A 13,390-nucleotide genomic window follows, 5' to 3' on the forward strand; every position below is an offset into this window, starting at 1 on the left:
TGACACAATTTCATGTACTAATCTGTACATTTTATGAAATAAAGAACATAATAAAGAAAAAGTTGCAGGCTTTGCTAAAAGGTATGTAAAACCTATTTTTTTGTCTTGAAAAACAGTCCATGGACCAAGAACATGAATTTTGATTTATTTTACAATCATTTTTCTATTTACTGCATATTTGCTCCAAAAAGCGCCACCGGTGACCCATGAATTTAACTTAATTCAAAAGTACATATGTGTACTAAAACTACCACAGACTGCCCAAAAAACAAAATTGTGTTTATATGATTACCTAAATATACATATAAAACTAAACTAATGTACAGTTTAAGTAACAAAGTATGATATACAAACTATGCTAATACAACCGTGTACCATCCGTGGTACTTGTTGAACTGTCATTGTGTCAATACAACCACTGGTCAATGTGCGCCAATCGTGGCCACACCCAGTACAGCGTAAAACAGCCCATCAAAAGGCTCTAATGATATCTGCTTGAGCAGCAACTACTAGAGACAGATGATGATGTTCTCGCTTTTGCCCTGACTGCGGAAGATGTCCCAATTCACAATGTTTTGATGGTGGGATTTTTCTTGCGCTAACAGTGTCAAGGGTGTTTACTCAAAGGCTTTTATGCAAAATTACGTTGCTGGGTGTTGAACCCTTCTAATTTTGTTCTAAATCCATATTACAACAAATTTGTTCTAAATTTAGGTGTTCTCAGGGAAATTACAAAATTCAGGCATAATTCCCAGTTTTCCTCGAACCTTCAGACTGAAGCCACCCTGTATGAACATAAACTTTTAGTAATAGCTTATATTTTGTTTTTGTATGATATTATGAGTTCAATTATTTATGATAATAGGTTTAACCAACAATATATTACAATTAAATTTCTAAACTGAGTGTTTGGTGGTACGTTTATGGAGTAGTTGAAACACTAAGTAAAATATTAGAAGGTTACCACAAAAAATCACATTTCCAAATCCAGAAGTGATTTGCTAAGTTAATAGAAGTTACTTATAATACTTTCTCCCCCAATACATAGTATATGGAGAAAGTATTGTTTTCGTCAAAATGTTCTAGTTCGAGTTTTGAGAGTATATATCCGTTTTGGGTCACCTTTTCCCCCTATACATAGTATATGGAGAAAGTAGGCCTATTGGTATCCTCAAAATTTTAGAGTATGAGTTTTGAGTGGATATATCCATTTTGGGTCCCCCTGAACCCAAAGAAGTGGTTTTCAAAGTTATGTCTGTGTGTGTGGATATGTACAGAGCTACAGACCACACCTGTCATCCGATTTTGATGAAGTTTGGTACGTAGGTACTATTCTATTATATCTCCAGGCGTTTTTTAAATTTTTTTCCAAATTTTATTTTTAATGGCGATTTTCCTATAAAAACCCATAAAATATCGGAAAAATCTGATTTGCTCGAAAACGGCCTGAACGATTTTGAAAAAAAAATTAGCATGTTATAGTCCTTTTAATTCTGAACAAAATGGTACAAATCCCATTTCCGTAAATAATACGGTTCCAAAGTTATTGTAACTAATGTTATTTTACAACAACAAAAATTGGATTTTAGAAAAAAGGCTGGTTTTGATTAAAATTAGTATGTAATGGTCCTTAAAATTTTGAACAAAATGGTACAGATTCCATTTCCGTAAAAAGTATGGTTCAAAAGTTATTGTAATTTATGTTATTTCCCATAAAAACCCCATAAAATAACAAAATATCGGATTTTAGGAAAAAAAGCCGGTTATGATTAAAATTAATGTGTTATGGTCCTTATAATTCTAAACAAAAATGGTGCACCCCCCATATTGCTGTAACAATTACGGCTCAAAAGCTATTGCAAATTTTGTGATTTATCCCTATAGAATATCATAGTTACACCCACCTCTTATATTACCCATGATAAAGGTTGTTTACAAGGTTATGGGAGAAAGTATGTGTTAGTTTACGGATACCGTTTATTTTTTTGTTGGGTGGATTCATCCTTATAGGGGAATTCACTAAAATGTAACCAAAATTAAAAGACAGCATAACAAAAGGTGATAGATACATTTAAACTCATTGTTGCTCAAAGATACTTAAGAAACAGATAAACAAGTTGAATAATCTCTGAGAAGATGAGGTGAATCCCGAAAGCCAAGCCAAATTTGCAATGCAAGCGAAGTGTGTCACAACAAGCAAAACTGCACTCGGTGTGGTACCTCCGTTGGTATTGAGAACACATAACAAAGCTAAATTACAAATACATCACTAATGATTAACTTACAACAGTAATCCACTATATACTATATACTTTAAGAACACTGTGTCACTATCTAAACAAATTTATCTACATATCTATAATAATGGTTTCTATATTCACAATATCAATTTTTACTGCAAATGTTCTCACTTAAGAATAATATCACATTATCTACAGAGGGTTTGGCCAAAGATAGTTTTAACATATTCAGAATCAAGGACCCTACAGATGGAGGAGATCTAATATCCAGTGTTAAGTAGAAACATTACTCAGAAATGTATTTAAAATATTTGCTCACACTATATAACACATGTTTACTTTCTAAAGATGTACAGTTGCACAGAAATATCTCTGTTCAATCCTTTGATTAAATGTATTGTGGTCTTTAACCCTATTGTAGAAGATAACAAACCCCCCATCAAGCAACTAGAGGTTTGTGGATGTTGCACCGAGTGCTTAACCAGCTCGGTTCCGCCAATATAGGCCTAATAAGTGATGAACAACAGTATTGGAAATATGAGTTTCCTAAGTTACTAAAAAATATAATTTGCACATGGCATCCCCACTCAATAAAAAGCCTCTGAAACTCTGCATTAAGGGTAATATAATATATATATTAATGTTTTATAAAGGTGTATTTTATGTCTATTTGGTGGTTTTGAATAACATTGTAAACAATTCAGCAGAAAAATAGAAATATTACAGCCTAAACATGCTACTAAATGATCTTCAAGTCATTGTTTTGTTGTCAATGACATTCTATCGATCTTACTTGGAACTATACTCTTTCAAAATTGTCAAAGATTTTTGGATATTTCCATATTCCAAGGTATAAAGGCTATCTACAAACCACTAATTTACCTCAGATTGACTTCAAGTTAAGAATAAAATATCTGCTTTGTAAATGAAGAAAAATTATCTGAATTTTTGTATGAAACTAGTCCAAACAGTAATATGCTTGCTGGATCTGCACTTTGTCAAAGCCCAATGTGTGTCAAACTTTACGACCCATAAAACTTTTAAATAACTGTAATATATATTAAGACTATGAGAATAACAATCCCATTCCTTGTGTTTAAAATAATAGTCAGGTTACTAGGAATCAGATTCATAAATGACAACGAACACTTAATACCTACTTTGGTATTAAGTGTTTCAAGCCACAATAGTCAAAAAATGTTATCTCAATAAAATCAATGTAACACAAATGTGATCAAAGTGTTGTAATTAGAGTCATAATACAAAATATAGAATCCATATTTCAGAGAACCTAGAAGTATATTTTTCTTTTTCAAGTTACTAACTCTTAAGATGAAATTTTTTACTAGTACTACATACCACATTTTATTATAAACCTACCTAAGTGATTTATTATCACTATCGGAGAATTTTACTGAATAATATTTCCTTAGTTTTATAACGTTAAAATAACATTTCCAGAGCAAGTGTACTTCAAGAACAAATATTCTTGTTATGTGCAAGAGATGGAAAGTAAAATAAATCCAAGAAAAGATGATAAATGATAAACAATAAGCTAATGACTATCAAGAAACAAAATAAAGGTATTAAGGTCCTTTTAAAATACTTCTTGACATTTAATAAATATTTGAGATTATTAAAGCCAAGTATATCTCAAACCAACTCCTCTATTGCGTATTAGGAAAATCAATACAATAAAAATATACAGTGAAGTAAATGAAAAAAGGTTCAATGTAAGGTTATAAAAGTGACAAGGAAACTCATGCAAATGTAAGTAAAACATAAAAATGAAACGATTAGAAGTGTACCACAGGTTACACACAAATAGACGAGAAATCGTAAAAAAATACTCTTATTAGTGTAGCAGCATGACTAATGAAGTTTCTACACATTTAAATAATTTGAAATATCAAGTATATTGATGACAAAGACTTTTTAATTTTTTAGATCTGGTAAGAAAATAAGAAATATAGTCTCTCACAGTGTATGGTAGTTGGAGCAAGTTCCTGTTATGTTCACATGCATTGACATCGAAAGTTTACAGAACGTATCGGTGACTAACTCACTATCAATGCTGCCGGCCAAGCATAGCTGCTCGTCAACTACGTAACTTCCAATATGCCAACGTAATATTGCCAATCACATGCAAACCTAAAAATTTTGTTGCACAAATCATATTTCAACACTCACTGTCAAATTGTCTTTGCTATTAGGAGGTCTCTGCTGAAATTTCATAATGTTTGTCTTTTTCACATTCGATACTAAAGGGTTATCAGCAAACCAAGAAGAAATTTTCCCCAATGATAACTCTATTTGCTCCTCCACCTGAAATGATGTTAATACAAAGTCAGGACGAAATAATAAAACACCGACCAAAATGTATAAGGTAAATAATCCAATGTCACCATCCTCAGGCTTCCATCTGTAACTTTGTTGATTTTGTGAATTACTCTTTAAAAACCCATGTAAATGATCCACTCTTGAGGTATGAAGTAGAACTAAAAATATGGGAATTAGTTGTAGGAATAAGAATCGTAAATACTCTAAGGTCAAATCCACGGGAACAGGAGTAAAGCTTACCTTGTTGGAATGCTGCTTTCCCTTGAGCATGTTCGGAGGAATCGGAGTTGGCAGACTATCTGATGATTGATTATCTCTTGACTTTGTGCGAACCGTTACTTGTTTTGGATTCAGACTCAATAACTTGTTGATATCAATTAGGGCATGATCTCCTAAAATTAAACAATAACACATATAACAACGTTCAATGTATTTTATACTCTCATTGATTAGGTTGGATCCTATTTTTAGTTTTTATTTTTATTTTTGAGGACTTAAACAATCAATACTCAGAGGTACTCAATGAATAAAATAAAAGCAAATTATACAACATTTAAGCTACAGCAGCAAATTTGATGACATTTACTCATATCACGTTAAAGTATGTTGAAGTATTTACACTTTACTACAAGACGCACACAGGAAGGGAGCTGTGTGACGGCCCCAAAAATTCCCAGACCCATTACACATCAGTTGGGGAGGTTTTTGTTACACCCTCAGGAAACCCTGTCTTTACCGTCACAGAAGCTTTGCTTTATTTCAAATATAAAAAAAGAGGGTATGAAATATTGGACTGTTAACCTCCCAGCTTTTTGCGTCAACCAGTTGCCTCACCATGGAATATTCCGTCAGCATGGCTCAGCGGACAGGCCAAAGTTCTCGGAAAGTGTAACGCGCATGGCTGGAATTTGCTGATACAGCTCAGCAAGTCGCTCGATGAAATCAGTTAATGCGCAGCTATAGTTTGCCTAATGCCCTGATGAATCGTTAGGCAGCAACACCGCCCAGGGCTTGCACTGACGTCACGCGGCATAGCCGCAACGTGATTGGCTGGTTCCCCTCCACGCCCAACTCTGGGCTATGGGCAGAGCGCACTCAGTTGAGTCAGTCTAAATTCTAAATTCAATTCAATCGGTCATGTAAGTTGCGTCGCCTTTCCCCATAGCCTCCTCGGGAGGCTATGTTCCCCAGTAACTTATTCTAGTTATATTTGTAAACTAAACATAAATAGATTCCATACAGCAAAATACATTATTATTGTTTTGTCATAAGTTGAGTTTAATAAATTATTTATTCGTAGCGCATTTTCGTTGTTTCATTCGGCCACCTGTCACATTTGGTGTCAGTGCGGGGTTAGGTTCAAGAGTCCTAAATTAATTGGCTATTTAATTATCACACAGTCAGAAATCATAATTTCGTTGTAATTCCCTGTCGCGACTCGCTCAGTCCGTTTCAGTTCTGCTCCCGTCGTTTTACGTGTTTTAATTCGTTTCGCTCCCACTGCGACTGCAATGAGTCGTCGTCGTCTGCAGTTTAAAACTTTGAACTTCAGGGACTTCGACTTCAGCTTCTGGCGTCTGCTCTGTTGTGGAAACTAAGGTTAGATGTGCGTAAAAGGTCAGGTGAGTTTATAAATTAAGTAACTGGCTTAAATATTTTTATTTGGTTTTCAAAAATATTTAATTGGAAAGCTTACCAAGGCTAAAGTTTTAATAGTTAAATTTTTGTGTAATCTAAGGGTGAAATAATTGAAGTTGTTGGCTTAAGTAGGATAGGCCTAACGTTATTCATCTGATTACTGTCTAAGCTTAAGTTAACAGTTGACTAGGCTAACTTGTTTTGATGGTTGTTTAACCTAGTAGCTTATTCCTATAAAGTTTAGGCCGTGCCTTGGTGAAGTTTAACTTATTGGGGGAAGGCGGAATAATTAGATTTAATTGGAAAAATTAATTGGAGATAAACTAAGTTAAGTTTTGGTCACTCATATAAATTTAGGCTATGAATATTTCAATTAAGTGTTCAGAGAAGATAAGGCATTAGGTAATCTGGACTTGAGGTAATGTTTGTTTTCTATTATAGTGACCGACCGTGAACTTAAATTATTTTGATTAATGCCTGCAGCAAAAATTATAACAAATGAATTTTGAAATATAGCCTAAGGTAAGAGTAAAGGAAAGTGAGGAACATTTTAACTAATTATCGTGGAATATGTAATTTTGAAGCTTACTTAAAGAACTTTCAAAGTGTATGGTTACTCGTAAAACTAAATTTATTTTAGCTGCGTTCCAATGATGGCCGTCATGTAGGCCTAGCCTACTGTGGCAGGACATGTTCAGATTCTATGTGGTTAGCTTGTTCATTTTAATCTGTTTAAGGTAACATTTGTTATTCGGGACAGCTCATTGGGTCGTTCAGTAAACGCCAGTGACTGTTAAATGTCCTTTGAAGTGGTCAATAAATAGAATTATGAAACAGAATATAATTACTGTTGTCTTTGAATGATTAGCAGTGTAGTCCATGGGAATTGATTACAAAATTATTAGTTTAAATGATGTCAGCATTACTGGCCTACTGACGGGCTTGAAGGTTGGGAAATGCCTTGTCTCTTTTGACATAATTTTGTTCTCTAAAGACTTGCCTTCTCACCTCAGAGCCATCCGGGATGTTGCTTGCCTCTGTATTGATGCCTTGCCATTTCACTCGGGTATGGAAAATAAAGTAGGCCTAAGTAGGAAAAAATTTGTTTTTTCTGTGATGACTGTGCACGTTTATAAATAGATGACTTTTAAAGTCAGGATATCTAGAAGATGGTTTATTTTAGGTACGGTAGCTGAATAAATTCCAAATTTTACCAGACTTAACAAGTTTTGTGGAACGCAGCGAGAAATAATTTGAGTTTGTATGATTCGTAACATGATTTGGTCTCTAAAACTTGTGTATATTATGAAAAGTGGACAACCAATGAGTAACAAGTAAAAAAAGTAAAAACGAAAAACATTAAAAAAATGGAAGCAACCCTTTGGGGCTTTGCTGGAAACTTGGGTTAGCGTGTAAAGGCCGCGGCGTGGGCCAACGAACCTAGCCGCGATTTGTTAAGATATTACGTGATTTAGCAGGTGCTCTGTTGGACCTGTTAGGGGTTCGCAGACCCTCTGATGAGACGTAGGTGTGTACACAAGGTAGGTGTGCAATGTGGAAAGACTAAAAAGAGGAGTTTAAATGTTTTTTTTTTGTATCTGGGAAAGGGATTAATTTTTGAGTTTTTTTTTAAGCATTGTAGGAGGTTTTGATCATTCGTCAAACGCTTGGTCCAAGTCTGAGTGAGTATACTGAGTAATTAGAGATGTTTGTGTTTAGTTGCCATTCTTTTCTGTACACTGAAATAAATATAATAATCTTTATTTATTTACACTGGGATTAATTTATTATCGGATTCATATATAAAACAAAAAATTGAAGAACTGTTGTTTAACTGCTATCATCAGCTAGCGTTAGTGAATGACTGAAGTCAGTTTAAAACCCTGAGTGTTGTCTTATGTGATGCTAATCAATAATTTGATAGTTTCAACTCTTAAGTAAAAAATATAACTTTATGAAGTTATGAACAGCTGAACATAGGAATAAATCATACTCTAGGCCTATTTATAAAAAAATTTTAACTTTAAAAAATTGTTTTTGAGATGAATTGCATTTATCCATGTTAGTTTCCGATATGATGAGTTTCTAATGAGCCGAGGGAAATGTCACAATTTTCTCACAATGTGTGTTCGGTATGGGGGAAGATTTGGAGTGTATCTTCTTTTGCTCCTGCTTTGGACAGGACCTTAACCTAAATAAATCCGGTAACATTTGTGATTAAGCCGTGGCTAACCCCTCGCCAGAGGATTCTCTGGTGTATAGTTAGGAGAATACAAATACCGTTGTCTTTGTTTCTTGTTAAGGGAAAATAAATCAAGCAATGCTGATGATAGTAGGAGGGAAATGTTTTTTATAAAAATTCAATGCTGGAGGTGAATTAGTAGCCTACCAATATATGTTGATGTGCATAGGATAACCCTTTTTTTTTGTTTGTTATACAGCCTACAGTTTTGTATAGGAGTGTGAGCCAGTCTCTTGCTGTCTCCGTCGATCGAGGCATAGAGTCTCCTTGCGGTGGACCAGCTGTTGGAGCAGTAGCTCAACATTGTCCCTGCGGGTGGAATTGGTTTGAGTAGTTGTATAAGTATAATAATAGTAAGTGATTACAAATCACTGGGCCTGAGCTAAGTTGGGGTAAAGTATACTCGCTTTAGCCTTGTTTTTAAATTCTTTTATTTTTTTTGTAGGCCTAATCAAATTAATTAAATGGAAATTTAGACTCCTCTGGAAAAAAGTAAAAAAAAATGATAAGAATTAAGAAGATATAGTTAATTTGTACATTGTAGGCACCCCCCATTTAGTTATGGGCTTCCTTTGATTGTGCATGGTTGTAGTTTGGTCTGAGCCCTAAGGTGGCTGGCCGTGATTGAGATTGCCTTGCTTGTCCGTACAGTATTATAATACACACGGCAACATGGTGAATCTCCTTTGGACTAGGTCCGGATGTTGTTGAAGCGCTGTTTGTTTTTTTAGTTTGAGATCTTTCATCAGAACCATTAACAATTTGGTTGCTGATGGTTACAGAATGCCTGTTTGATTAATCATCAGCCTTCTGTTGTAAGCGCTAGCCGTGTTGTTTTTTTCTTTTCGGTGGGGGACTGTTCGTGAAGTTGAAGTCACATGATAGGCCTGAGCTCCAGCGAGGACTCTGCATTATGTGAACTGATGAGTTTTAGCCTGCCGCTCATTCGGCAGCAATAAGCTCGTGTAGGACTCAAATAGTCCTGGTTATTTCATTTTTTTTTTGTTTTAAAAAATTTTTCTGTCATAAGTCCCTCCCAATGACATGCGAGAGATAGAGTGCATATTTTTGCTCGTGCCTGCGTATGTCTGCCCAACGAAACCCGTTGGCAACTTCCAGCTGCACTTGAGCCGGGAAGGGGAGAGGGAAGGAGAGCCTTCCCTGGTGTCAAATTCATTTTGACTGTTGCTCGCGCCTGCGTACGCTTGCCTGACATAACCTGTTAGCCGCTACCAGCTGCGCTTGAGCTTTAGAGGAGGGTGGAGCTAAGAGCCTCCCTGGTCATGGCCATGACGTTTGTATTTGTGATGAAATGTTTAAAGGTTGTCCTTGAGAAGTAGCCAAAATAATTACCGCTTGGCACTTGAAGTTTAATACTTCAAGGTCCAACTGGTAGGCCTAATGTACAGAGAAGTGCCATTTTGTAATGTTGCTAATGATTGTCTCTCTTGTGTAAGGTTGGAAGCTGCCGGTATCCAGAATTGGAGGGGGATCACCTGTCATGGACTTGGCGTCTGCGGTGATGCCAACACCGTGTGAGGAGCTCAGCTTCAGCAACTTTATGTAATACGACTGAGACTGGCAACGAGTGGCAACTGGACTCAAATATATTAGTGAAGGAGGGGACTGCAGCCCCAGAGACATCAGCCGGTATAACCGGTAATATAATGAAGGTAGGCTAGCCTATATATTTCTTGGACTCACAAGTGTGAGAGGGTTTTTTTTTGAGGCAGTGAATTGGACGCCTCTTAACTCTAACGTGAGTTTTACTAGTGCAGTGCGCGCAGTGAGCAAGTGGTAGGACACTTTTAAAATGGAGCTCCGGACACTGACAGGCGTTTTTTTTTATATAATTAATGTTCTTTCTGTATATCTTATAAGTATTTTATTAATGTACTGTTAAAAATTCGGCCACCTGTCACAGCTGGTCTAGTGGTAGCTTGAGCTTGAGACAGTTCCCTAAGTAAAAACGAAAATATTCAGAATAAGTTATAAAATTCAGAGTCACGTTATAAAATTTTGTGGGTTTTCAATTTATATAGGGATATTTGGCCTTTTTCTGAATATAGGAATCTTTTTCCTGGATATGGAATATCTGAAACTTTTCCTGTGATTTTTCTGCCAGCTGTAGACAGCCAGTTGGAATGGTTTTTATTATTTTCTTTTGCTACCTAATATTTTCACTTAGGCACGATCAGTTTAGGTTGGATAATAGATAATCTACTGTAATAAAATTTTTTAGGTTTCCATTCAACTTATGCGGCCATCTACCTGTGGGGCTGTCCACATCGGTGACCTTCTTGCCATCAGCGTACACCGCATATCCTGTGACCAGAGTATTACAGGCAGAGGTGGTGGGGGTAGCCGGCTGCCAAGTCACCAACAGAGTGCCATCTTGAGGTCCAGGCTCTACTTGGATGTCTACTGGGGGCTCTGGCAAACCTGCAGTGCAGTCAAAATTAATGCTTTCAATATTGATGCCTGACATGTAATTTTAATAAATATTTTAGATTCTTAGAGAAAATTCATTGATCCAGGCCAGGGACCTTTGAAACCTACAATCAAAATTATTGGATAAAAATACCATATTTTTTTGTTTAATTGAGATAAACACTATAATACTTAACATTCATTTAACTATATGCTACTTTGAACTTAAATAATATTCCAACTCTCCCATGATAACCAAAGACAACAACACAATTCAATCAGATACCTATGTGATATTTTCATTTACTTCTGATATATTGGATTATTCTGAAATTACTTAATAAAATACCTTTGCATAAACGACAACAAAAAAACATAATTAAACTGTTTTAATGGCCCAAAATATACACACACAAATCGTTCAATCGTACCGTAATTAAGTTAAACATTAAAAAATAATAATGATGCTGAATTCAATATCCACACACCTATATTTTAGCTCATTAACCATTAATAGCTATTATTACCCAACCTACTACATTCACTCGCTTCCATGTTGTACAATAAAAGAAGTTGAGAGAAAACGCATAGTTCAGAGGAGGCAGTGAATGGAGATGGGTTTGATAAAGTATGTGTGGAAAAAGAGATAATGGTGACGTTAATATTATTTGAGGGATTATTTTGAAACATTTTAATCAGGTTTAAGAAAAAAAGGTTTTTACGACCTTTCAAGATCTGGAATCTGATCCAGTCCTCAGTCAGTTTGAACTGACTTGCCAGATCTCATTTGAGCCACCATCCTGTGCAGACGTGTCTATTGTGATTTACCTTCTCTCTATGTGTCTTTCAGCAGTATCTTATTTTGACTAATATACAGTTTTGGGTGGTTTTTATTTTGCGACTTTCCAGCTCTACTTGGGTGTGTATGCTAAACTTTAAGCTTTAGATACTTCCTCATGGAAGGCAGGATCAGATTCCAGATCGTGAAAGGTTGTAAAAACTTGTTTTTTTAATTGTGATGGAAAACTTCTGCAATAATCCCTGGAAAAAATTAATGAATTTGCCATCAACAAAAATTAATTTATTCAGAAACTACATCCAACTGTTTTATAATTTTATTTATGTTATTCACCAGAATTATAAAAACTCTAAAGGTGATCATATTTCAAGGATGAAATATGAAGCAGCCCAAGAAACAAGAAGTTTATTCACCATTAAGTAATACATTATTACAATAGGCTTCATCAGTTATTCATTGAAAGACAGTATTGAATTGAATTGAATAGAAAATAACATTATTCATCAATCATACAAGTATGTACATTGAATGGCGTCAAAATTCTTAAAACTACTTAAACTTACAACATAATATCAGCTGTAAAGTTCATCAAAATTATACAAGTATATTTTAAGCTGGGGTTTAAATTTTTCACCATCATAAATTTTCCTTAACCACTCTGGAAGCCCTTCCAAAAAAATTCTTCCAGCACATGACGGTTTTTTGTTATAAAATTCCAATCTATGGGCACCAACAGCAATTTTGTTTCTATACCAGGTGCCATATTTATCACCTAGCTTAGGTAACGTTCTTTTACACAAAAGATTTTTAGTTAAAAGAACGGTATGGAAAACATAAATGCCGAACACAGTCATTATACCCATGGCTAAGAAATTATTACGTACGGAAACATACCAGTTTAAATTTAACATTATTCTTATTGCTACTTTCTGTAAAATTAAAATTCTATCTAAATTTTTCTTTGATGTTCTTTGATGTAACACTAAAGCCAAATGATATTGCGGATTCAATGAAAGCAAAATAAAGCTTTTTCAAAATATCTGTTGAGCAAAATTTAGACATTCTACAAATTGCATAAATTCCAGATGTGATTTTGCTGACCACATGGTCAACATGGGATTCCATGAAAGATTTTCTCTTCTCTTGACCCACCAAAATTGCTCCCGCAACCCACCAGTGGGGGCAAAATATAAGCAATAGTAAATTGAGTAAATATTCCTTACTGGATATACTATGTTGTTCAAAGGTTTATTGCGGACATTTTCCATCACGAATGTAAAAAACAATACACAACGTTTCGGGATCTGGAATCTGATCCCGTCTTCAGGACCCGTTCAGGATGGAAAGATTGTCCATAAGGAACCTCATTTTTTCAAACGTAAACTCATTGAAGCCTCATACATTAAATTAGCAGATCAACCAATCAGTCAGTCATCGGTTGAAATAAGGCCACTTTGGCTACCCATTTTGAACAAGGAACTAAAGGATAGGGAACTTAATTTTTCAATAAATAGGGAAATAACGAGTTCTCCTCAAAATTCGCATGTTATGTTAACTCGTAGTAAGACTCGTGATAGGAATAAACATAATTAACACCCATCTTGCGGCATCGTACATCGCTCCGCCAATTTGTTGGTTTTACTTTTCCAAGGACTGGAAGCCATTTCTGTTGTCTCCGTGTTTCCGATTGGTCAGCCATGT

At 35.2% G+C, this 13,390-nt stretch overlaps 1 protein-coding gene across 20 annotated transcripts in view; it reads right to left on the reverse strand.

Moving 5' to 3' along the window:
- Positions 1–13,390, reverse strand: part of LOC129005957 (RIMS-binding protein 2-like) — a 245,772-nt gene that overhangs the window by 66,045 nt on the left and 166,337 nt on the right. For 17 of the 20 annotated variants that reach the window (XM_054435014.1, XM_054435013.1, XM_054435010.1 and 14 more), the window contains 3 exons: positions 10,732–10,902; positions 4,821–4,972; positions 4,431–4,565 (listed from right to left, as the gene is read on the reverse strand). In XM_054435014.1, coding sequence (XP_054290989.1) covers positions 4,431–4,565; positions 4,821–4,972; positions 10,732–10,902 — 458 coding nt within the window. The remainder of the gene's footprint in view (positions 1–4,430; positions 4,566–4,820; positions 4,973–10,731; positions 10,903–13,390) is intronic. The other 3 variants (XM_054435016.1, XM_054435015.1, XM_054435018.1) reach the window with 1 other exon arrangement.

This window comes from Macrosteles quadrilineatus, unplaced genomic scaffold, assembly GCF_028750875.1.
Source record: "Macrosteles quadrilineatus isolate MER2022 unplaced genomic scaffold, UCM_ALF_1.0 Scaffold_47__1_contigs__length_942521, whole genome shotgun sequence".
NCBI classification, from domain to species: domain Eukaryota; kingdom Metazoa; phylum Arthropoda; class Insecta; order Hemiptera; family Cicadellidae; genus Macrosteles; species Macrosteles quadrilineatus.